The 26123-nt window shown below is 44.1% G+C and overlaps 2 protein-coding genes across 3 annotated transcripts in view; one reads left to right on the forward strand and one right to left on the reverse strand.

The window, feature by feature from the left end:
- The window catches only part of NMD3 (NMD3 ribosome export adaptor), a 99712-nt gene extending 89350 nt beyond the window's left edge, over nt 1-10362 (reverse strand). For both annotated transcript variants that reach the window (XM_029616567.1, XM_029616563.1), the window contains exon 1: nt 10125-10362. The gene's annotated coding sequence lies outside the window, so the exon portion shown is untranslated. The remainder of the gene's footprint in view (nt 1-10124) is intronic.
- Nucleotides 10363-10471: 109 nt separating this feature from the next.
- Nucleotides 10472-26123, forward strand: part of PPM1L (protein phosphatase, Mg2+/Mn2+ dependent 1L) — a 280498-nt gene continuing 264846 nt past the window's right edge. Inside the window, exon 1 of the mRNA XM_029616568.1 lies at nt 10472-11233. Coding sequence (XP_029472428.1) covers nt 10835-11233 — 399 coding nt within the window. The 5' untranslated portion in view covers nt 10472-10834. The remainder of the gene's footprint in view (nt 11234-26123) is intronic.

A 26123-nucleotide genomic window follows, 5' to 3' on the forward strand; every position in this document is an offset into this window, starting at 1 on the left:
CTATCCTTAAAACAGAGGACTTTGGCCTTAGGGGCTACCTTTCAGTTGAGGTTTCCCTGCAAGTGGCAAGGATCTAGTTTTTTTTTTTTTTTTTTTTTTAAATTATTATTTTGCTCAACTGGAAAATAATAAATCTGCTGATTTGGGTAGAGAACCTATTTAGGCCCTCAAGTATTTTAAAAATTTGTTGGTTGGCTGAGCTGGTCTTCTGTATCACAAAATCAGCACAGGTGGGAAGCCAGCCCACAAATTAAAAAATACACTTTTGTGCTGTCTGGAGGAAGGCCTGAAAGACACAGGGACCACCAAAGAGAAGAATTTGAGACAGGGGTATTGAACACCGCAGCTTTCCCTGGCACTGACACGTGTCTCTGAGCCAGCCTAACCACTATGTGGCAGCGACACAAGACTATATTTATTTTAATTTGTGGGCCAGCTGTGCTGATCTCTAAACAATACTTCCTTATGTAATGTGTTACTCTAGAATATAAAACTTCCAGTCTGATATCGTGACTCCTTAGTGTAGAATTTCCTTTCCACAGAAAAATACATTCCTTTTTCTTTACAAGCATGCACACAACACAACAGCGACACACACTATAGCCACAAAAGACTATATACAAAAAAGTAGCTTTGGAATATGGTCCTACATTCTGCTGAGTGGGACCATAGCCAACACTGAAGGTCTTTTACCTTTCACGAGGGCCAGAATTTGAAAGAGTATCTGTACCTATTTATATTCCTTTTAAAGGAAAAGAGATCCTGGTTTGTGATGAGTCAGCCAGTGAAAAAAGCTTGGGCTGGCTCAGTATTTAACACATTAGACAGTGCACTGTCATCACCTTACAACAAGCTTTCTCACTATGGTAAAAAGAGTAGTTTATGTGAATATATGCTTTGGAGTTGTTAAACTAATTGCCCACTCTCCCTGTCTGGAAGAAGACTGAAGCCTCCTTTCTCTCACTTTATCCAAAAAAGTACCTTTCCCCCACTTACTGCCAAATGAACAGTCCCCTGATGCTGTACACCTCCCCATTCTTAGCCTAGATTCCTACAGAGAAAATGTTTGTATAAAATTATATCTGTGTGTCTCTGTCTGTTCCTCAGTCCCTTCTCCTCTGAACTATTCATCCAATTTCATTCAAATTTCTGCTGCCGAAAACAGATCATCCAGGGAACTCCGGCCTACGCTTTTCATGTGCCCAAACTGCCCTCCTTCCCTAGGCTTAGAAGCCATGTTGTTTGTTCCTTTTCTTTAATTGCCTATAGGGACATCAACCAGTTCAGTTTCGTTGTAATCTCAGGTAGCCCAGACCACATTGTGATTGTGAGGGAGTCAGCGGGTCACTAGATGACAGAGGGGTGAAAGAGCTGTTTAGGGAGGACAAGGAAATAGCAGAAAACTGCGTGCCTGGGTCTTTCCTAAGGAAGATGTTGGAAACATACACACGCCCCTAACATTCTTTGATGGTGGTGATTCTGAGCAACTAAAAAACAAATCTCTGTGATAATGGAGACTGTAACAGATGAAAGTGATAAACTAAAAGGGTTACAATTTACCAGGACCACGAAAAAGCTCAAACATGAAATTGAACAGGGGAACGGATTTCTCTGGCTCCAGAAACTGCACTTTTGAATATTCCTCTGGATGTACCTGCCTGACAATATTAGAAAATTAGAAAAGGAAAAATATGCCTTATAAATCTATTTGATTTTTTTTTTGAAAGTGCAGATAAAGATGTAGATAATAGTGAGTCAGTTGGTATAATGTATTTGGCTTTTCAGAAGATATTTGATAAAGTCCCCCATGACAGACTCCTCAGGAAATTACAAAGTCATGGGATAGGAAGCAGTGTAGTAGTAGTAGTAGTACCAGTATCCTACTGTGGATAAAAGACAGGAACCAGAAGGTAGGACTAAATGATCAGTTTTCCATTAGTAGAATTCCATAAGAAACAATACTGGGACCTGTGCCATTTTGTGTATTCATAATTGACTGCGCCTCGAGTATTGTGTGCAGTTCTAGACTCCACGAACTTGTCTGGAGGGGTTTGTAGAAAATCCAAGTAGTACCCCTCCCGAATGATGGCTAGGACCCACTTGTCCGAAGTTATCTCGACCCATCTGCCGTAGGATAGGGCTAGTCTGCCCCCTGTGGCTTCTTCCCTTGGACGGGTCGACAATCTCATTATGGGGTGCGGCTGGGGCCTGTACCCGAGCTGGTTCCCCTCTTGTTGTGCTTGTTCTGAAAGGACTGGTTCCTGCCCATAGGGCGGGGCGCTTGATAGTTGCTCCTGTAAGGATTGAAGCGCTGTGAACTCCTGCCCCTGGAGGACGGGTCGCTGGCTTCTCTTCATGGGGACTCGCCCCATTTGTCTGCCAGCTTCTCTAGTTTGCTGCCGAACAGGAGGGATCCTCTGAAGGGCATCCTTGTGAGGCGCGTTTTGGAAGATGCGTTGGCCGACCAGCTTCGGAGCCAGAGTTGCCTCCTGGCCGCACCGCAGATGACACTCCTCTGGCTACTGTATGCACCAAGTCGGAGGCAGCGTCCACAGGGAATGATACTGCTGGTTCCATGACTTCTCCCAGGGTGTTGTTCCTGGTTTGGGATAAGCAGGCATGTGTCACCACGGTGCAGCAGGCCGCAATTTGTAGAGACATAGCAGCTACGTCAAATGATTGTTTGAGGATGGATTCCAGACACCGGTCATGTGCATCCTTGAGCGCTGCTCCTCCCTCTACTGGGATAGTGGTGTACTTCGAGACCGCGCAGACCATGGCATCAACTCTTGGGCATGCAAGAAGATCTTTGCTTGCCGGGTCCAGGGGGTACAGGGCTGTCAAAGCTCGTCCCCCTTTGAATGTGGACTCCGGAGCATTCCATTCCAGGTCTATCAGCTGTTGTGCCGCTTGTAGCAGGGGGAAATGGCGAGAAGTCTGGCGAAGACCCTCCAGCAGGGGGTTCGGTTTAGGTTCCCCCGAGGTCCCTGGGCCCGGGATATCGAGCTCCGACAGACATTGGTTGACCAAGTCTGGGAGCTCGTCCTTTGTGAAGAAGTGTCTCATGGTTCGGTGAGGCTCTGTCCCTGGGGGGGAACTCCCCCTCTTCTAGGGGGGAGCATGTGGCTGAACAGCCAGAGGTTCAGTTTGTATTTGAACAAAGGCATGAATCCCTTTTGAAGAACTCCACCCACGAGATCGATGCTGGATCCAAGCTGAGGGGTGCTGGTTCCCTGGGGTCCCCGTCTGTGGGGAGGTCCCACTGGGATCTGCTAGGTCCGGGGTACACCCTGAGGAGCTAGTACTGAGCCCTGGGTGGGACTGGCCCTGAACTGGATCTCCCAGGGCCTCCTCACACTGAGTGCACAGGGCTTCGGCCTCCTCGCTTTGTGCGGCTCCGATGTGGCATGCTGGGCAGAGGCCTTGAGCCTTTATCCCTGGTTCTGGTGGTGCCATGGTTGTCGGCGCGTAGAATCTTGTGCGTGGGAGTTGTGCGTGCAGCCGTCGATATGCGCACCGCTCGGTAGGCGTGCAGGGAGCGTGTATTCTTGTGCGCCCGGCCCTTGTGCGTGCAACTTATGTGCACAAGGATTATGTGCGCATAAGTCTATGTGCACGTGCTTTGTGCCTCTAGCTCTGTTTTGTGCGCTCGGGCCGAACGGCGCAGCGAATAGGGCCAAGATGGCGATGGCGAGCACGCGGGCAATATGGCGACCCCCTCGGAGGGTATCCACGTGGGTAGATCCTTAGAAATAGCCAGGGTCTGGCCCTGCTAGGGCGGATCAACCCGGTGGCACTGGTCCTGGCCGGTGACCTGTGCTCCTCCTCGATCTTCGGAGACCGGATTCAAGCAGAAGATTTCTACCTTACCTTGTCTTCGGCGCTTCCCGGTTTCGTCCCGGGCGGTCTCCGGCTGCGGGGGGAGAGGGCAAATACCTTCACCGCTGCGCTCGAGGGTACGCCCGCTGCCTCTCAGCCGCACCCGAGGATCGGGGGCTAGGTCCTCGCCACAATTCGGCCACCGGACTGAGGCTCACCTCCGAGGGACCACGGAAATCACCTTGGGAATCTCAACTGGGGAAGGGACCCGAGGGTATCACCACAGGAGAGCGGGGCTCGTCTTCAGGTAGGTTTCTTCTTTAAAATTTGGTTTTCTTCTTTGAATTTGGTTCTAACGCTGTGAGAGCGTGCATAGTCCCTAACTGCTATGGAGATGGAAAATACTGAAGAGCTGCACTTCCTGCAGGGGTATATGTATTGGGGCTGACATCAGAATGAAATCTGATCAGTCTCCAACTGCTAACAGGAGTACACTATACCCATTGGTCCCGAGTCCATCTGCTACACGCTAGGAAATTCAGTTTAAGAAGTTTTTGCTTGTTTATAAGGCCATTCACGACCTTGTGCCACACTGTTTTAACTCTGTGTTGAAGCTTTATCAACCAGTGCGTCATTTGAGATCTTCGTCTCTAAATCTTTTGACTGTGCCATCTTCATGTCACGGAATCGAGGGAGATTGTTCCGTGTGGTCCAAGCCTTTGGAACAAGCTGCCAGATGACCTGAAGGCTGAGGGAGCCATTGCTTGGTTTTGTAAACTGCTTATTTATTCGAACAGGCATTTAAGGACTTGATCTGATTTTATTTTGTTGACTGATGGGCTGCTTGTGCAGCTTTGAGTTGCACGCATGAACAAGTTTTATGCTTCATAGTTTGTTTTTTCTTTGCTTATATTATGTACATGTTGTTACCCACCCAGAACTGGCAATGTTGCGGGCTAGAAGTATTTTAAATAAATATCTCATATGCCTCTTGTGTCTGTGTTATACAGCAGTCTGCATAATCTGCCTGAATTTGCCCAAGAGTTGGAAAATTCCATTGGATTGGGAATGGATAAAATTTATTTATTTTTTATTTATTAAGGCTTTTATATACCGAATTTCTTGATACAAATCAAATCAATTCGGTTTACAATGAACTAAGTAGAATATACAATTAACCAATCAACAAGAGATACAGAGCATACAGTTACATTATAACAAGGAAGCCTTAACTTGGAGTAGGAAAATAAAGAAGGGGTGAACGGAGCAATAAATATATAAAGTGCAATAAAATAGAATAAATACTATATACAGTGGAGGGGGCTAGGAGCCAACCTCTCTTTAATGGATATTAGGCATGAAAAATTTGGAAAAGTTTTGTTTACAGAGATGTGTGGTGAACAATTCTAGATCAGGGAATGGAGTTTGTAGTGGGGAAGGCTTGGCTGAACAGCCATGTCTTTAGTTTCTTTTTAAAAGTTGTTAGACAAGTCTCCAGTCTGAGGTCCGGAGGCATGGCGTTCCAAATGGAAGGGCCTGCGGTAGAGAATGACCGGTCTCTGAGGTTTGCGTGGTGCACTAATTTGATTGTAGGAACGTGTAAAGATCCCTTGTAAGCATCCCTTAAAGGCCTGGCTGTCGAGTGCAGTCTGAGAGGATGAGACAGGTCAAGCGGGGTTTGATGGTGGATATTTTTATGAATGATTGTGAGAGATTTATGGAGGATCCGGAAGTTTACTGGGAGCCAGTGGAGATCTTTTAGAATAGGAGAAATATGCTCTCTCCGATTGGTATTTGTCAAAATCCTTGCCGCTGCATTTTGTAGCAGCTGGAGCGGTTTAATGGTAGAGGCTGGAAGACCATGCAGGATGGAATTGCAATAGTCGATCTTAGAGAACAGAATGGCTTGGAGGACTGATCTGAAATCGTAGTGGAATAGGAGCGGTTTGAGTTTTTTGAGTACTTGTAACTTGCAGAAGCACTCCTTTGTGGTATGTTTTATAAAATGCTTTAGGTTAAGGTGACTGTCGATTAAGACTCCAAGATCTCTGGCGTGTGATATATGTGGAATATTTTGTGATTGGAGAAGTATGGGACTACCTTCTGGAGTAATTAGTAAGAGTTCGGTTTTAGAAGTGTTGAGCACAAGGTTGAGGCTGGATAACTAGTGGTTTATAGTTTGTAGATGAGCGTTCCATAACTTGAGTGTTGAGTCCAATGATTTGGATATAGGGATTAAAATTTGAAGGTCATCTGCGTAAATATAAAATTTGAGTTTGAGGTTTGAAAGTAGGTGGCAGAGGGGGAGAATGTAGATATTAAACAGGGTGGGTGATAGGGAGGAGCCCTGGGGGACGCCAAAAGGAGCATTAGTATGAGGTGATTCCATGTTTTTAATTTTTACCTTATAGCCTCTATTACTGAGGAAAGATTCGAACCATCTGAGGGCTGAGCCTGTAATTCCTATGTCTGAGAGTCGGTTTAGGAGGATGTTGTGATTTACCGTATCAAAAGCCGCAGAGATGTCGAGGAGGGCTAAGAGAAATGACTGTCCTTTATCAAAACCAATATATAGTTGATCCAGGAGGGAGGTGAGGAGGGTTTCCTCCTCACCTCCCTCCTGGAGGTGAATGAAATGAGCCATGCTTTCATTCTTGAGTAGTTGCTTTTTATGTTTATTTATATTATTAATATGTACCCCGTGGTGATAGAACCCTGTTTCTGTATAACGGTATAAAAAAGCTGTATAAATAAATGAACATTACACAGTAAGTAAAAAAGACCAGACACATACAAAGAAACTCCAGCTGTTTTTGGACTTCTGTGATCTGCCGCCTGATACCAAGCTCTCCTTTCATGTCCCTAAAACCAGGAGCTTTGATCTTCTACCTCATCATGCAACTGCGATGTAGGCCGTGTAGCTTCACGGCTTACAGAGCTAGAAAACAATCCGTCTGTGTCCTGCACACTGTCTATATTGTTCCTGGTTTCTTATATTTGTGCTGCAGGCAGCATTAAATATGCTACTTCTGCTGCTTCATGTAACTTGACCATTTAAGACAGCCCAAAAACATGCAATTGGCTTACAAACATCAAGTGGCAAAAAGAAAAAAAAAAAGCCCATCTGTCTTGATGTATCAAGCGTTATTGTTCATTGAAAAGAATGAGATAAATCTTTGGGCCTGATTTATCATTGTCTCCACAGATGCATTAGCAAACTCCTTCTCAGCAATTTTGTCCTCATGTCTCACACTTGCATGCATTCATCTTTTTGCCTGAAAATAAAAGGTCTACTTTTAGATGACCTCTTAACTCGGAATAAAATGTGAAATATTGTACAACACACTCATATGTACCGATCTACCTTTTTGGTGTGTCACAGTCATCACACGCAGCCAATATTTATTAGAAATGCATAATTTGTAAGTAAAAGCAGCACAAAAAAAGTTACCGGTCTGGATTTAGCATTGCAGGTGCTAAGTTAATCAATGTTACTGTGCACCGGCCAGTTTAGTATTTTGGACAAAATCAGCAACATCAGTAATTTTGTAATAGCCTGCATGCATTAGATGGTAAAAATATGCACATAAGTTATACCAATTTTCATAGTGAATTTATGCGCATAACCTCACATTGAACATCCCACCAAAACTATCCCCCCCCCCCCCCACACACACACACAATTACACCTGCTATTATGTGCCCAGAATTCTTTCTTGAAATTTTATACACACTTTTCAAAATGCAAAAATGTGCACAATCACGCTCCCAGGAACGCTTCCACTCAGTCCATGTACACTTGCGCGCTTGCGGGACATACCCACTTAAGTTTACCCCCATCTCAGGCGCTCAATTTTGGAACAGGCCGTTGCTTTTATTAACAAGGTAAGAGAGGAGCTGTAAGCCACCAGCAAGGCTATTCAGACAGAAATAGGTAGCACAGAGGGCAGTACGGAAGCCCTAATCACTCAAAACAGTTCAGTACTAGCTAACTCAAGACAATCCAACACCTTCCTCCTGCTATGCTAATGGAAAAAGGAAAGGCAGTTGAACTGAGTAGCTGCCATAACTAGTCATATCATATATCATAGGATATATATATTATAAAAAACACTTTATGCTCATTGGTGAATATTGGTTTTAGATGTGTGTGTATGTGTGATGGATGAGTGTGCTAGAGAGATTTTAATGTTAGATAGGTATTGGGGTATTAATAAATGAATTCAATTGTTGGATATGTCCTCTTCTTGTGTACATTGTGTATTTCAGTAAGGAAGAGGTAGTGTGTTTTTTGGCCCTTGTGTGACTATAACTAGTTATGGAGCAGAATTTTCTCATGAAGGGACTAAGCTGTTCTAGTCCCAGATATCACTGTCCTAGGAGGGAATGTGGTCTCGGGGGAAAGAGAAGCTTATGAAGGACCAAGCCGCTGGAGTACTAAAATACCAATTTCCGTTACAAATGGAGCACAAGTGTCACCAATCAAAAAGTGTGATCCAAGGAGGAGTGGCGCATGGTGCTTTAGGATGCGGATTGTGACCTGGAATTGCCATTGTCAAATCACATTATCATCACGAAAAAAAAGAAAACCAAGATAAGCTTAAATGCAATATGCTAACAGAAAACAAAATATGTGAGGAGAGAAAAGAGATGGGGAGGGACAGTCTGAGACATAAAGCCGGGAGATGAAACGTGGAAGGGGGCAATGTAAGAAGACATAAAGGGAGGTGGAAAAGTGAAAGAACAAGAACGCCAGAGCGAGGAGGAAGGTGGGGGCCGTACTCTCGGGCCTCACCTAATTTAAAAATATATCTCTTCTTTGCTTTCTTCTTCCCACCTCCAGACTTCCTTACTGCTATCCCCCAACCCTCCTCGGATCTCATTTCTCCCAAACTCATGGGGAAGTTGCTGGGGACACTCCTGGGCCTGATAGTAGAAGCAGGGACCCCCCCTTCTTGCAACCCCACTGGCTTCCCCCCTGTCTTTTACGGCCTCTGATCCTTCAACCAAGTGCCCCACAACTTTTGTAAAAAGGATTAAGAGGCCGTACAAGATAGAGGGGAACTGGAAAGGGGAGAAATGGGAGAGTGAAACGATCAGATGAAAGGGGAGGAAGATAGAACAGCGAGAACGTTTTAAGAACCTGTACAATTTAGGAGGGTTAATGCCCTGCCATTGGACTTTCAAACACAAAATTGTTTGAACCCTGAGCAAAAAGGGAAGATTAAATCTCTCATTAAAAAATACAGAACGTTTGATTAGGACATGAAGCATTTTGCCCGAGACAGATTTAATGCGGTATGTGGAGTAAACCACCGCCAGTCAATCCAACGTCCTTTAAAAATTAAATGGGAGGGTCAACTTTTAGGATTAAGGTTACGAAGATGGGTGAATATTCAGTGAGGTTTCATTTATCCATTAATGTAAATATCTACAGAGAGCGAGAGAGATGCAGTGACTGTATAGATAGATATTAATACAGAGAGATGCAGTGACTGTATAGATAGATATTAATACAGAGAGATGCAGTGACTGTATAGATAGATATTAATACAGAGAGATGCAGTGACTGTACAGATAGATATTAGTACAGAGAGATGCAGTGACTGTATAGATAGATATTAGTACAGAGAGATGCAGTGACTGTACAGATAGATATTAGTACAGAGAGATGCAGTGACTGTATAGATAGATATTAATACAGAGAGATGCAGTGACTGTATAGATAGATATTAGTACAGAGAGATGCAGTGTCTGTACAGATAGATATTAGTACAGAGAGATGCAGTGACTGTATAGATAGATATTAATACAGAGAGATGCAGTGACTGTATAGATAGATATTAGTACAGAGAGATGCAGTGACTGTACAGATAGATATTAGTACAGAGAGATGCAGTGACTGTACAGATAGATATTAGTACAGAGAGATGCAGTGACTGTATAGATAGATATTAGTACAGAGAGATGCAGTGACTGTATAGATAGATATTAATACAGAGAGATGCAGTGACTGTATAGATAGATATTAGTACAGAGAGATGCAGTGACTGTATAGATAGATATTAATACAGAGAGATGCAGTGACTGTACAGATAGATATTAGTACAGAGAGATGCAGTGACTGTATAGATAGATATTAATACAGAGAGATGCAGTGACTGTACAGATAGATATTAGTACAGAGAGATGCAGTGACTGTACAGATAGATATTAGTACAGAGAGATGCAGACAGAGATATCTGAAGTAAAGGCGGAAATGTAAAGTACAAAGATAACGCTAGGCAATCACGTTCATCTCTAACCTTTAAATCTGTAACGAGAGGAGGATTTTTTTTTCCTTGAAAATCTTTCTCCGGTTGCTTTCGCAGCGGCACGAGGCATTTTTTTAGGAATTTGGCTGGAGGCTGGGATCTGCTCGGTGGCCGCCGGCGCTGAGCAACGATCGGCAGAAGGCAGGAAAGTGTCACCGGCACAGAGAGATGGGGGGGGGGGGGGGGGCCGATCCCCGATAAAGACGGGAGGGGAAGGGCGCGCACTACCACTGCCCTCCCTGCACAGCCGGAAGTTATTTGGTGCCGGGGAGGAGCCACAAGGTTAAAAAAAAAAAAAAAAAAAAAGGAGGCGGAGCCCGGGCGCCCGCCTGTCACACGCACTGCAGCCTGACGGGCCGCTGCGTGGCGCGAGAACGCGGCGCTGCTGCTGCTGCGCTCGCGGGCGCAGTCTGGAACTGTCCGGGCTGAGGGAAGAGGGCGCGTGTCCAAGCCCCGCGCGCTGCAGCGAGCGAGCGAGCGAGCGAGGAGCTCCGGCAGGAAGCGAGGGCTTGCGGCGGCGCTGCCTGCTCACCGGCCCGGGAGCTGATCGGTCGTCTTCCCGCTTTCCTTCCCCCCCGAAGAGCCGGCGGCAGAGGGAGTCCCTGCCCCGCGGAAGCCGGCTCTGCTCCCCCCCCCCCGCAGAATGAAGTGATCGGGACGGCCGCAGTGTTTCCACCTGCCCGGCGATCGCGCTGCTCTCAATGATAGAGGATACTATGACCCTGCTCTCTCTCCTGGGTCGGATCATGCGCTACTTCTTGCTCAGACCGGAGACCCTCTTCCTGCTCTGCATCAGCCTGGCCCTCTGGAGCTATTTCTTCCACACGGACGAGGTGAAGACCATCGTGAAGTCCAGCCGGGACGCCGTGAAGATGGTGAAGGGGAAGGTGGCCGAGATCATGCAGAGCGAGCGGCTCGGGGGGCTGGACGTGCTGGAAGCCGAGTTCTCCAAGACCTGGGAGTTCAAGAGCCACAACGTGGCCGTCTACTCCATCCAGGGCCGGAGAGACCACATGGAGGACAGGTTCCAGGTCATCACCGACCTGCTCAACAAAACCCACCCCTCCATCTTTGGCATTTTCGATGGGCACGGAGGAGAGGTAATTTATGCTTTCTTAGGGGGTGGAGGGAGGGAAGCAAGCTTTGTTCTTTGTTGGTCTCAGGACACTGACAAGGTAATAAAAGTTCAGTCCTCTGCTTATCATAATGTGCAGGGGAGAGGCTGGGGGTCAGAGCAGATGGAAAGGAAGAGCTGCGAGTTATCGAGGGAAAGCATCCGTCCAAAACTTTGGCTAAGAGAAGGACCCGGGAGCCTGTCCCCTTATCCTCATCTCCAGACCCCCTTTTTTTTTTTGTTTAAGTCCCTGGTGTCAGAGAGCTGAAGGGGGAGGGCACCGGAGAGCCATCAGGGGCTCCTTGAGCCTGGAGATGACCTCCTCCTAGCACCGCTCCACCGGGGAAACTTTCCGCTCCCCCCCGGAGGCTTGTTCCAGCCGCAGCCAGGCAGAGCCGAGCCGCTGTGTAGCGAGGGAGGCGCTTCAGTGACTGCCACGGGCCAGCGATCCCTCCCGCCACGCTCTATGCGTCTAATTAGGCGGTTAGACGTGCTAAGCGGGCGTTTAGTTACTGCCGTCAGTAAATCCCAAGGATGGCACTGAGCTTCCCTTTCCCTTCTGGTGGGAGGTCAGAGAGGAACAAAGGAACTCGTCAAGAGCTGACGGCCGAGGAGATGCAAGGCCTTTATCCTAAGGGCTCCCTCCCCAGTCCCGGCTTAGGGAAGCCACCTTTATTGAAGGGGGACCTCAATGGCCGAAGGCCGGTAAATGCAAGCCCAGTACCTGCTATGTCCATACCTGCCCCTCACCACAACAGAAAGGAGGCACAAAGCTTCTTTTGTCTCAGGCCATCGTATTACCCTTAGAAGTTGCTGGCCTGTCCTTCATATGGGATGGGGAGAGGAGCGTCCCTCCCTTTTGTCTTTGCCTCTTGCTTTCTTTCCGCTGTTCCCCAGATCAATCAAAGGGGGGCTCTTACTGCAATACGAGTGCAGTCTGCAGCCACACGAGGCAGCTGAGCCTAACCTGCAAGCAACCGGCAGGCCCCCTGGGCATTTACCCTGCACAGGGAGCAGTAGCTAACGGTGACCCTAAAGATTGCATTGGAGGATTTCCCTACTGCACCCCCCAACTCTCTTCTCCTCTTGCTCTCCGCTGCCTTTCCCCGTGTGAGGGCGCACGGGTGCAGGCACCCGGCAGCATCTGACAGCCACGTCCAGCAGTCTGGAGGGCGCTAACCCTGCGCGGACGCTCATGCAGACCCCCACCACCATGCAAGGCACGAACAGCCCAAGTGTGCTCCAAGCAAACGAGATTCACACACACAAACCCCAAAGCAGGGAGAAGAGCCATAATAAAAGCTGCAGGCGTTTTATTCCAAAGCAGGCATTGTTTGTGCAAAGCTAGTAAGCGAAACCTGACTGCACTGCTAATGCTCTCGGTTAAAGGGGGAGACCGACTTCCCCATCTCCCTCAAGACACGCGCCTAAAAGTTGAATGCTGTGCTGCGAATAGCGCGCGCGCCCGAGCCCTGCTTGCAGGCTCCGCAGGCTCTGAGCAAGAGAGGCGGAAGTGCCCGGCCCGCTGCGGCGGGGCCACATGGGCCCCCTGCACGTGGCAGGGCCCGCAGCTGCAGTGGGTCTAAGCAGGTTTCTGCAGACAGGTCAAAGTCTTCAATTTGGTACCGGTAGCTCCTTTGTTTATGAAAGGGGCAGGGGGGGGGGGGGTTTCCGGCAAGAAAACTGTCACTTTGCCTTGCGATTTATTATACAGAGAATCTAGCAGTTGGCGAAATGCATGATTATTAATCATATAGCAAATTCTATGCATACATAACATTTGGACGGTTAGAGAAAGAAAAAAGCAAAACTTCAGGGAAAGTGGGTTTTTTTTTTCTTTTTATTTGCAAGGATACAGGTAACCACGAGAGACACGTGGCTCTTTTTAGTCCCAAAATAATGTTGATCAAGGTATTTCCTTGTTTTTTCCTAGCAGAAAGAAATACTCTTTTTATCTGATTTTGAAGTTACTGGTACAGGTGTAGATTGTACATTGCACACCATAATGGTTGCAAAAGAATTCCTTTTACTTGCTGCAACTGTGTAGATCATAATCCTGTCAAAAAACGGTTGAAATCGATGTTCTCCTTGACACAAGAAAAAAAAAAGCAGTAGTGTATTTTCGCTCATTTCTGCAGGCTTGCATAGCCATTTTGCTTTACCTGCTATGTGCAATGTCAGTATACATTTGTTAAATTTCTAAAAGCAGAATCCCTCATATAGTAAGAATAATAAAACTCTTGGGGATACCTTGCTTGAGTAACAGTATATTTACAAAAGGCACAAACAGGCTGTAATTAAGATTATTTGCAATTATTCTTGATTTGTATTTTCTAGGTTTCAGAAAAGATTTGGCTTTAAAAAAAATTGAATATTTCTGAAGTTTAAAATAATTTTCACTTATTTTTCTCTTTCACCATAATAAGTTTATTGTCCAGCACAGTTTGCAGTGCTGTAAAGAGAGGATGGGTGACTGGCGGTGTCTGTATGTAAGATCTTGCAGTCTTTCCTTTTTCAAGCTAGGGCTGGCAATGACTGAGTTGTTAGCGTCCCAAAATGTTCGTAAGAGATGGGGACATTTTGTTTCTGTAGAATGGAATCCTTCCAGTCCCTTGCATGTTTATGCCACACAGGCGTGGCAGATTCTCTGGAGAAAGCTGTCTAGTTTATTAAAGTTACTCTGTTGAGACCTGCCCAATGGCCCAAAGGCAGCATTTCATGCCAGAGATGGAGGTTCAGTTTCCAGCTCTGGTTTCAGCTCCTTGGACAGACAGGGGTTGGGGGACTTTGAGTCAGATGTCTTGAGATGGAGGAAGACATCTGAGGAACCCAGTAGTCCAGGGGATATTAATCATGAAGATGGACAGGGAAGATAATGCTGATTTGAAACACTGGTCAAATCACAATGCTATGATTTACAACATCGTTCGACATTTGAAATAGTCACTCTCGTGGTTCCTTGCTAGTGCAGGGCTTTTTGGCATTGTGCTGTCGAATACTTAAGAACATAAGAACATGCCATACTGGGTCAGACCAAGGGTCCATCAAGCCCAGCATCCTGTCTCCAACAGTGGCCAATCCAGGCCATAAGAACCTGGCAAGTACCCAAAATCTAAGTCTATTCCATGTTACCGTTGCTAGTAATAGCAGTGGCTAATTTCTAAGTCAATTTAATTAATAGCAGGTAATGGACTTCTCCTCCAAGAACTTATCCAATCCTTTTTTAAACTCAGCTACACTAACTGCACTAACCACATCCTCTGGCAACAAATTCCAGAGTTTAATTGTGCGTTGAGTAAAAAAGAACTTTCTCTGATTAGTTTTAAATGTGCCACACGCTAACTTCATGGAGTGCCCCCTAGTCTTTCTATTATCTGAAAGAGTAAATAACCGATTCACATCTACCTGTTCTAGACCTCGCATGATTTTAAACACCTCTGTCATATTCCCCCTCAACCATCTCTTCTCCAAGCTGAAAAGTCCTAACCTCTTCAGCCTTTCCTCATAGGGGAGCTGTTCCATTCCCATTATCATTTTGGTTGCCCTTCTCTGTACCTTCTCCATCGCAACTATATCGTTTTTGAGATGCGGCGACCAGAATTGTACACAGTATTCAAGGTGTGGTCTCACCATAGAGCGGTACAGAGGCATTATGACATTTTCTGTTTTATTCACCATTCCCTTTCTAATAATTCCCAACATTTTGTTTGCTTTTTTGACTGCCGCAGCGCACTGAACCGATGATTTCAATGTGTTATCCACTATGATGCCTAGATCTCTTTCTTGGGTGGTAGCACCTAATATGGAACCTAACATCATGTAACTATAGCATGGGTTATTTTTCCCTATACGCTACCTTGCACTTATCCACATTAAATTTCATCTGCCATTTGGATGCCCAATTTTCCAGTCTCACAAGGTCCTCCTGCAATTTATCACAATTTGCTTGTGATTTAACTGAACAATTTTGTATCATCTGCAAATTTGATTACCTCACTCGTATTTCTTTCCAGATCATTTATAAATCTATTGAAAAGTATGGGTCCCAATACAGGTTGAAGACACAGCTGGGCTTGACTGACCACATCATGTTTGCTGCCATTTCTGATGCTGCCTACATCTGGAGCCAGTAGAAAAGAATGAGTCAGACTTTAATCCTTTTGAAAGATATTACTAGGGCAATTCTTTCCTGAATGAAGCCAGCAGGATACTGGATTGCACCCATGACTGAGTAGGCCGTTTTAAGGTCATAGCACAGGCCACTGATGGCCCCAGATGCCATTTTCAGCCTTGTTACTGATGACTTCCTCTCATAGATTGTAGGTGAATGATGTTTCCCTAGGATAATGCGCTTTGCATTGATGTCTTCGAGCAGTTCTGCCAAGGACAGATTGATCAGTAAATGTCTAGTGGGCCATTGGCATTAGCAAAGCCATTTTGCTTCTCATTGGTGTATGTTGATTTTGATGATTCTGGCATGATGACATTTTAGCCTGAATTATAGGCAAGAATCGACTGTTTTAGTTTGGTGACTGGGGATTTGTTGTGCATTTAGATTCACAGTTCCATAGGCCATTCCCCTCCCAAACCAAGACTCTTCCAGTTCTTGTGGCTCCACCTTAGTAAACATCAGTTCACTTTCCAGATTGCTTTCCACTTCTCATTTCCCTCCTTATTCTGCGACCCTTAATCTCTTACTCATGCCCGACTCAAAATGATGTCACTGTCCTGCTGAATCATTCTCAAATCCTTTATGACCAATAATGCAAGCCGTAGCCAGAAGGGTCTCTTCTGGCAGCAGCTTGGTTGCAATCATAGAAATCTCTAATTGCAGTACTTTTAAAAAGAAAATATTTATGGTCAAAGCTTTTTTATTTGTTTTCAGCCATAACATAGAACAAAATGCTGGATCACTGGTGAATTCTGCTCCGTGCAGTAAAACTCAGCTGGTACCAACATTTGACAGTTAAGCCATTATTTCTGGACTTCCTTAAGCTACTTCTTGTATTCTTGGGAGCAGCCATGAAAAAGGAAAGAATGACAAGTTACCCCAGTACCCATTGGATCCAATTAGTGTGTACAAGTGACATCAGGTATTGCATAACCCAATGAGCTACCAGTGCTAGGCATGTAATTTGTGATTTATTCCTCATACCTGCTTCTGAAAGAGCTGAGCACATATAGGGGAGCATAAGGACATTTAAAAATTGCTTGCCTGGAATGCTGCGCAGTATACAAATGACACAGTTCTCTTAATTGATTTCAGTATCAGAGCTCACAGCAAAATTCACTGTGTCAGAATAGCAGAGTAACCAGTGATGCTGCAGTGTGTGTATTAGGTTGTGGCAATCCTGTTAACATTTCTAGGTGGATGTGATCTCACCATGCTTTTAGAGAGCAGCATATGATAGGAATACATCCTAGAAGTTACTGTCTTTAGTTTCCAGCCCTGCCCATTTTACTGTGCCAACTTTAGGTTGGCACAAAGAATGTAGCCAACAGACAGTTAATGGGATACTTAGACCATATTAGATTGCATCTGAAAGGTATAAGGGTCACGATGCCCTTTCGTCCTCTGCAAGCATTAAATAAATATTTCCTAAGTTCTGTCTTTGGCAAATCAACTGTAGGGCATTGTTGATAGTGTGTGTGCAAAGGCCTAGTTTGCATCACTAAGGTAAAACTCTGAACTGAATAAGGTTTCCTTCCAACAGCAACTCAAAGGAAGATTCTCCTTTGCAAAGAAAGAGTTCCCTGAAGTCTAAAACATGCTAATTCAGTGGTTAAAACATAAACTGGCAATTATTCAGCCATGCCATCCATCACTAAGTGCTGTTATTGAGGGAACAGCCTTGTACAGCGACATGTAGTTGGCCAACATATGACTCTTTGTATTATAATTTACTAAAGGCAGTTATTGACTGGTGACAAGAGGAAGATGGGAGATTTATTGTGAATTAGAAAACAAACCATTTCTATATGAAATGCAACATTTGCATGAACCTTTTTGAATGTCATTGTTGCCAACTAAGACAGGCATATGGAAAAGAGGAGGTTTTCTGCAAGCTTTCGTATGCAGATCTGCCAATCTATTAGGGCTGGCAGCGTAGCATAGTGTAAAAGCACAGGGGCAGATTTTAAAAGGTACACGCATGGCCTACACGCATGTTATAAAATCAGGGGTCAGCGCGCGCAAGGGGGTGCACACTAGCGCACCTTGCGCGCGCCGAGCCCTCGGGGAGACCAGCTGGCTTTTCCCGTTCCCTCCAAGGCCGCTCCGAAATCTGATCAACTGTTAAATCTCAACCCTGGCTAAACTTGTCTTCGATTTCTCTTGAGAAGAGGTGAAGTGAAAGTCAAAACAAACATTGAGGTTACTCACACCGTCTAGAACTATTTAAAAAACAAAACAAAGCTCACTGTATTTTTTTTTTTAATTTTAATTTTTTTTATAAAAGCTCACTGTATTTTACATATTACAAATTAGAGCAGGTTGGCCTCTGCCCCATGTATGTTTTGATTTGTGTAGAAAAGTTCTAAACATTCCTCATGCAAACCCTTTGTCAGGAGAAAATTGTTCTTTTGTAAAGTGCCAATTGTACGCCACTGTAGACAAAGTCTCCTTCACATTAGATGCTAAATACACGGGAAGGGCATTGTGCAACGTCCATTTCTTTCTTTATATATCCATCGTGTGACCTGGGAATAACCAATGGAAACAGTTGATATGTCGAGATCAAATTAAATCATAGAAAAAATGAAGCCACAAAAACCGATCATATTGCACACATTGCACATATTGAATTCAGCGATATTATTATACCAAAGATATCCAGTTGAGTTCTTCATTCATACCGAATGGAATTACTGTATGAAGAGTATAAATCCAAAAAGCTTCTCGATGACTGAGACATGATTGTATCTCACCACCCTGGTTGGAAGCTGTTACTTGTTCTATAGTAGTCCACTTTAAGTTCTCAAAAGTGTGTTGTGACGCAATACAACGTTGCACCATAGGAGCAGTTGCTTTAATTGTCTTTAGGCAGGATTTGAGTTCGGTTAACCGTAACTTAATCGCTTGCGACGTGCACCCCACATATTCCTTCGGGCATGTACACACAACAGCATATACCACATTATATGAGCGACGATCAGTAAATAATCTCCGTTTAATCCTGAAACCAGTGACAGGATATTGCCAATCCTTACCTTCAATGGTGTTATTACGAAAACTGCAAGAGCCACATTTAAAGTGCCCTAGCACAGAGCTAGTAGAAGGCTTGTAAGCATAGTTTCAGAAGGTTATCAGATTGCCAGTTCCCTTTGGCAGTGTTTGTTAATGGCCTGCCCTCAGCCGTTCAGATAACTTAAGGCCTGTTGGCACATGTTCCCAGTCATTTCTACGTTGTTTTGCATTCTCATTGCTTTAAACTTGAATGAGAATCTGCTGGTTCCATAAATAATCAGGAACATAATAGATTACCTGCCTCTCATTAGGTTGGATTTTTACAGCATTGAGTATGTCTGCCATCTTCAAAGTTAACCCCAATGACACATTTATCTGCAATGGATTTGTGAAATAATTACTGTCGCCGAAATCTATGGGCCATGGTATTTGCCAAGTAATATCACCAATCATTTCTAGTCAAGTTTTCCCAAGCATAGAGAAGGGAAGCAATGATCATCCTGATTTCTTCTTGGCTATAGCAGAGATCTTCCAATGCAGGTCTATGTTGTGAGATCTTTTGCGAGACAATTTGTGCTTCAATAAATATTTATGTAAATGGGGTCATGCTGCTTCAATACTCTCAAAGTCCATCGGGGAGGGGGGAACAAACAGAGCAGCACAACAACAGTTTTCAGTAAACTGGGCCCTTTGTCTTTCATTCTTAGCTTTAAATGAAGACGTTGATGAATGTGAGAGCTGGAGAAATAATGTATTGCTTGTTGTAGGCATCTTAAGGTTGGCTATCACATGCAGTTCTGTTCACACTGAACTTCCACTTCATTTCTGTTGCAGTTGCTAGAACATTGCAGAAGACAAAGTCATCTTTATGCTTACAATGTGTTTGCTGCCTCCCGGGGGAGGAGTGTAGATGCTGAACGGTACAGAGGGCTTTCCATTAGGCAGGAGAAACACTGGGCCATCACTGCGGTATGGCTCAATGGCGGCTTTCTTGCATTAATTCCAGATGTGCTGGGGAAGAGGGACTCTCTAGTAATGCGTGTAATGATGAACAGCTCTTGGGATCACAGATTTTATCCACTGTATCCTAGCTATTCAGAAATTCCAGCTAGTGTTTTCACTTAAGTTGATGAGCAAGATGCCATCAAATTTCCATCAAGACACACACAAGTAGATGTTGAATATGGCTATGTAAGTAACAGCTGCTGTGTACATTTCCTAAAATGCAACAACAGGTGCAGTTTGCCCGTGTCCCTCGACTGAACTCCGAAAAGTTAGAGGCCCTGATTGCATTTTCGTTGGTCGGTCTTTGAGGAAAATAGCTTGACAAAACTCCTGTACCACGTGACTGTGTGGCGTCTTCAATATGCAAACGATAGAACTCTGAACCCACATTTCAGCACATCCAATATATCTCTATTTTAAAACCTTTATTTTGATATCTCATTTGCCTGTGAATGCTTTTTTAAAACATTGAGATACTTTGATTTTCAATTTATAATGTAAATAATGCCAAAATTAGTGCTAAGAAACTGGAAACTGTCTTGTAAAATTACAATACCGCTAAGTTGCTAAGAGTTAATTTTGCTTACTTCTTTGGTTTGGAGTTCATGTAATGTAATCTACTCTTTCGAAAATTACTCAAGTTTGCTTTTATTAACAAGATTTAAGTTAATGTTGCTTCAAGTTTTTAAAGCAGGTTTCAGAGTCCTGTTCCGGTTTGCATTTTTGTAGTGGTTTTCTTCTCTGCTTTATAATTTGTGCTTCCTTTCCTTCCTTTGGTTTTCCATTTGGGACCCACTTTCATGCTGGGAAATGAAATCACACAAGGGCCCACCAGAGATTGACCTGAGCACTGCTTTCCAAAGAGAATCCAGACGTGAAAGAAACTCTTGCCTTGCTGGTTTACTTTGTAAGTCTGATTACCTGGATTTGTGATCCCCAGTGGTTCTTTCTCATGACCCACCTGAAGACTTTGGGGATTCATAAGGGAATAGAAACCGCAGTGGGGGGTTTTCTTCATAAGATTAGATGTCCTATAGAACATTTTTTATTTACTTACAGTTTCAAGTCATAGTTTACAATTATTTGGAAAGGAAATATGGCCCTCTTATCTATTCAGCTCGTGATCAAGAAAATTTGAGTTCATATTTTGTTAAATAATTAGGTTCTAAATTAAATGCATTGTAGTTAAGAAAAGGATCACTTTTTGCAATATTTAAACTCCTGGTGAATGGTACTTTTGGCACGTGTAGAGTTATGGTCCGGGGACTGCTGAAGCTGAATTGTGCCTTTATTGCATTGATTTAAGCTCAGGGGGGTCACTATATCAAATGAAAGTTTGTTTTGCTTTTACGTTGGGTCTTCGTGGCAGCTCTGTTTCAAAAGTGCAATGATAAAAGACGGTCGTTTTGGCACACTGGCATTCATCCATTCTTCATGTCCTAACTATGGAAACTCTGTCCAGCAGCCATATGTCGATCAGGAGAGCTCTCAATGCAGTTTGGATGCCATTCATTCTGACTTTACCCCACGATTCTAAAAGTCAATTTCTCAGCCGTATAGACGTTTGACTATCTTATCGTGATCATGTTAAGTTTATCTTTCACAATCTCTGTTGTTAAATTTAAGCAGTCCTTCTCGGTGCTGGGGGGATCGGGGGGAGTGGAAAGGGGTGGGTATGTTGTGGGTCCCAAGAAGTTCATTGAAGTCTACAATTGTATGATATGTAACAGAACACATTATATATCATATGCCATCTTTGTGATTGCTCATTGCAACTATTAATACAAAAAGAATTAACATAAAAGACGGTCATTCATTCTTTGAGTCTACCTACCCAATACAGTGCTGCGTTGCACTTTTCACAACTTTTGGCTTCCTTTTTCTTGTAAGATGGATGAACTTTGAGCAAAATAAAGCATGCCATTTAGATTGTGCCTGTTGTTTCGGAGTTACTCCTGAGCAGAGCCTGTCACTGTGTCACTGTTTCTGGGTCACGTGGGCCAGACCCTGGGCCAATGATTGACTGAAAACAGCAGCTTCAGACAAGGTTGCAATTGTGAACGTTGTCCATCCTAGTTACTGCAGTAATGAACGCTGGTGGTTAAGGTAGTACGTGCACTCATGTTTATGTGGTGGTTCATTTTGGGGAGAGTTGATACTTTTTAAAATCGCCCAGTCAAACTCTCACTGTCTTTGGTAGTAGTGCCAACTGCAAAATCGCTTTGGAAAGAACTAGAACAACGTTTACAGGAATATTTCTTTAGTTCGAAGCATGCTTGCTTGCATTCTTAGATGGAGGCTCTTAATGTAAGGTAAATATTATCAGGTCTGTAAACATCACAAACTTACACAGTGTGGCAGATATTCAGTGGCAATGGCTATGTTAGCTACCAGTTTTCATTAGTAGGTGGCCAAATTACCACCAAGTTTGAAAGGGATTTCTGTTACACTACCAACCTCTAGATGAGCTCATATAAGTTTGGAAATTGTCTAATGTACACCCAGGTTCTGGATATTCTGGACCGATAACAATTATTACTATTACTATTCTGACTATTTATTATTTGTTTATCCTCTGTGGGTGGCAGAATGGTTTCAGAATGGTGGGTTTTGATTTATTGTTGAATGTGGTAAAGACTAGAATGTGCCTAGTGCCAGTCTACAGGACGTGTACAGATCTGCGTACATCTAGGAGCACCATAGAGATAATAATAAGAAGAATACGATGACAGATAAACACTGCAGGGCCCATCCAATCTGCCCATTTTCCATTCCTGTTGGAATACTGCAGAGCCTACTTGATCGCAGGCTGAAACTTCCCATCCTCATGATTACGGGATCCTCTGTGTTTCTTGAATTCAGTTAATGGTTTTGCCTCCCCCAGCTGCCTTGGGGACAAAGACATTTTTCCTCATGTCACTCCTGAGCCTATCTTCATTGAGCTTCATATCAAAGCTTCTTTGTCTAGAACTTTCTTTTCACTGAAAAATGTTTGTGTCTTCTGCATAAGCTGTGTCTTTGAGATATTTGGATTCCCTTTCCCACTTCCCTCTTCTCTACATATTTAGATCGTTAAGTCTCATTTCATAGGGTCTATACTGTGCACCATTTTGCTAGCTCTTCTCTGGTCCACCTCTACTTATTCGATGTATCCTTTTGGGTATGGGATTATGTTACTGCATATATGCAGATGACATACAGTTCTGTGTTCCACGAGATTCCCTCAAGCATTGCTTCAAAGTTAACCACTGAATGAGAACAAATTGTTTTTGAATCTGCAAAAATCTACGGTGCTCTGGTTGCCTGAAACTATAACTCATTCGACTGCGGATGATGCTAATCTTCCTCTTTTACAAGAGCCTTGAGATTTGGGCGTATATCTAGATTCACAACTTGCATTTAAACCTCAGGTTAAAAAAAGTCATCCTTTTTTAAATTACAGTTGATAAGGCGGTTAAAGTTTTATATCACCCAAGAGGATTTTAGATCTGTTCTACAAGCTGTGGTGTTGAGCAGAACAGATTATTATAATTCTCTTTCCGTGGGCTTGCCAAGTAAGTCCTACAGTTGGTCTAAAAAGCAGCAGCAAGGGTCATTACTGGTGCAGTTTCTTGCGAGAGGATCGCACCAAGATTTAAAACTGCATTAGCTTCCTACTCAGCCGAGAGCTCAGTCTGCGATACTTACATTAGTTCAGAAGGCAATTTATAGAGAAGGTTTTTACTCTCTGTCTGATGCCATATGCTTCTTCTTTCACCCTTTGCATTCCGCGTGCCAGAATCTGCTTTCTGTACCATCTTCCCGTCAGCACAGACTGCGAGAGACAGAAGCCAATGCCTTTTCTATTGCAGGTCCTGTCGTATGGGGTGAACCAAGAGAGGAACCAGATTTTAGAAGAAAAGTAAAAGCACTACTTTTTTTTTTTTTTTAAGTAAGCTTATGCATACTTTAGATTTTTATTCTGATGTACAATTATGATTCCATATGTGGTGTTTTTGTATTTTTGGTATGAATGTTCTCTCATCGACTTGTTGGAATTTGCGGAATAAAAGAATGTATAAATAAATTCTATGCAAAGAGCACTGGACACAATCCTCCAAATGAAGTCTCACCAGTGATTTGCACTAGTAATACACCTCCCAGTGCCCGCTAGCCTTCTTTTGGCCCTTCCCACTGCCTGGTGGCACTGTTTGTTTTTCAATTACAGTCATCCCCAGGATCTCTCTCTCTGTTTGGTGCACATCAGTACCTCGACCTCCCATCACAGACTGCTCTCTTGGATTTTTGGCCTCGGTCAAGTACAGCACAGTCTGATTCAGCACAGGTTTTGGCTCTTTTCAGTGTCCTTTTCTCAGATAATTTTATGTTCAAAAGGACAAGTCTGAAATCTTACACAATTTTATACTGAAGTCCAGAGCAATGGACTGTTAAAACTGCAGAGGAGCTGACTGTGGAAATCCATTGGTTCATTCTGGGAAATAAGCATCAGTAAGAGGGGAAAAAAACGTCTTAAGTCTCATTAAAACACCAGCAATAGGGAGTTAAAGCTCGAGGGTGGGGAGGAAGGATTAACCTTAATGTCTAGGACTGAGAGTATTACTGAGAGAGCTTTGCGGCAGCACCCGGTACCAATAACACCACTGACGGTAACAATTGATTCTGAGGCTGAAACATTGCCCGCTCTCAGCATCTCCGACCTTGTCTGCTTCACAGCTGTGCGAGCAGCTGACATCTCCAGCCAGACAATCAAAGTACGTGTTTTAACTGCTAAGCCGCCACGCAATTATCCATAGTGTGTGTCGTGCTGGCGCGCCTCAGAGTCCTCCCCCGGAGAAATGAACGTTTATTTGCATTTACCCTTAATAGTGAAATCTCGGTTATCCTTTTACTGTGCACATTTTCTACCCATCAAAAAGGTGGGGGAAGGGTGAAAAACCCCTAAAGCAACAAAATGTAATTTCATCAAATTTTGATTTTAATAGGGAAGACTAGCAAAACAGTTTTCGACCAATAAACTTCTAAAAGTAATAAATCTTTTTTTTTTTTTTTGTGTCTCTGTGCTCGCTATAAAACTGCTGGAGGGGGTAGTGAGTGTTCCTTCTGATAACAGCAATGGGCCATGATGGAGTCCTTTGGTCTGCCGTAACTTAGGGCTCTTTATAATTTGCAATTAAACGAGGGTGTGAAGGTTGTTACATGTTACTCAGACACATCGCAGAGCTAGATGAATCCAAACCTTTACAGAAAAAGGATATCCTTATTCCCGTATCTGTGCCCTTCCTACCGTATACTGCGACCAGGGCAGCATAGGGAGGGCAACAAACGTAGCCGGTGAAGGAATGGCTTAGTATTATTTCATTCGTATTTTTATTATTATTATTATTTTAAGTAATGTCTGGTGAAAAGATATTTTCTTTTATTTAAAAGTTCTTCTCACTCACCTTCCCCAGTTTGAAAGATCAGCCCAGGCGGTGTACAAGAAAAGAAAAGAAGCCTATCAGAAAGCAGCACTGACAGATGAAAGCTTCCATTTAATCCAGTATTATGCAGTACAGAGGGCAAGGCCTGTGCTCGCCAACAGTTTCAGTGACGTCCTTTTATAAAAAGCAAGGTCAACAACGGATTGGAGGAGGAGGAGGTACGGCCTGGTGGTCAGAATATGGGGCAGTGGGCCAGGAAAACCAGGGCTCAAAGTCCACTGTGCTATGCCTCGTGATTGCCGCAGGTACCCGCTTAGGGCCGGATTTTTGAAAGCCCTACGCGCTCCGGGCCTATTTTTTATAAAGGCCCGGCGACGCGCGCGTAAAGCCCCGGGACGTGTCCAAGTCCCAGGGTTTTACAAAAGGGGCGGGGCCAGAGGCCTCCGGCACAGTGGCCATTTGCCGCTGTGTCGGAGGATCGCGTGCCGGCAGGCTGCCGGTGCGTGCAACTTGCGGGGGAAGGGAACGGGGGCCTGCTATAAAATCGCGCGTACGTGTGTGCGCGCGCCGGGTAGCACGCGCACATGTATGCCTGCTCGTATGCCTTAAAATTTACCCCTTAGATTGTAAGCTCCTTGGGGCTGGGACTTATTACCATTTGACATCACTGCACACATCCACTGGTGCTATAAAAACAAGTGGTATTACTGTACGTTTCTATTGGCTTAACTTACTACATTTGTGACTAGCTTTTGCGAGGGATGCCTCCTTCATGAAGTCAGTGGAGAATGAATTGCCCATACGTGACACGGTATCTATACCACAATGGGTGGAAAGAAGGAAAGAGGATTTGAAAAAAACCGGTAGATGGATTAAGGGTTTGAAAGTTGTGTTTTGATGATAAAAGAACTAGCAGCTATTGAAAAAGAAAGATCTGAAGGGAGACAATCCGTGTAATAAAGCAACAGAGAAAGCTGGCGGTTTGCTCACGTGCAGAAGCAGAGGTGCCATGCGCAGGGAAAAAAAGAGGTAATCTTGTGCTTGATGTTGCGCAAGTGAAACGCCATCTGGCGTACTGTGTTTTAATTCTGCAGGCTAAACCTTCGTTAGGATATTGAGAAGGACGGAGGCCGTTCAGAGAAGGGCTACTAAAAAATGGCCTACAACACAAACCTTGCAGAGAGATCCTTCAGGCACTCCAAATGTACTTGTGAGAGGGAAGATGAGCGAGGCAGTGAGTGATAGAAACATTCAAATATTTAGCG

The sequence above is a fragment of the Rhinatrema bivittatum genome, chromosome 9, assembly GCF_901001135.1.
Source record: "Rhinatrema bivittatum chromosome 9, aRhiBiv1.1, whole genome shotgun sequence".
Lineage (NCBI taxonomy): Eukaryota > Metazoa > Chordata > Amphibia > Gymnophiona > Rhinatrematidae > Rhinatrema > Rhinatrema bivittatum.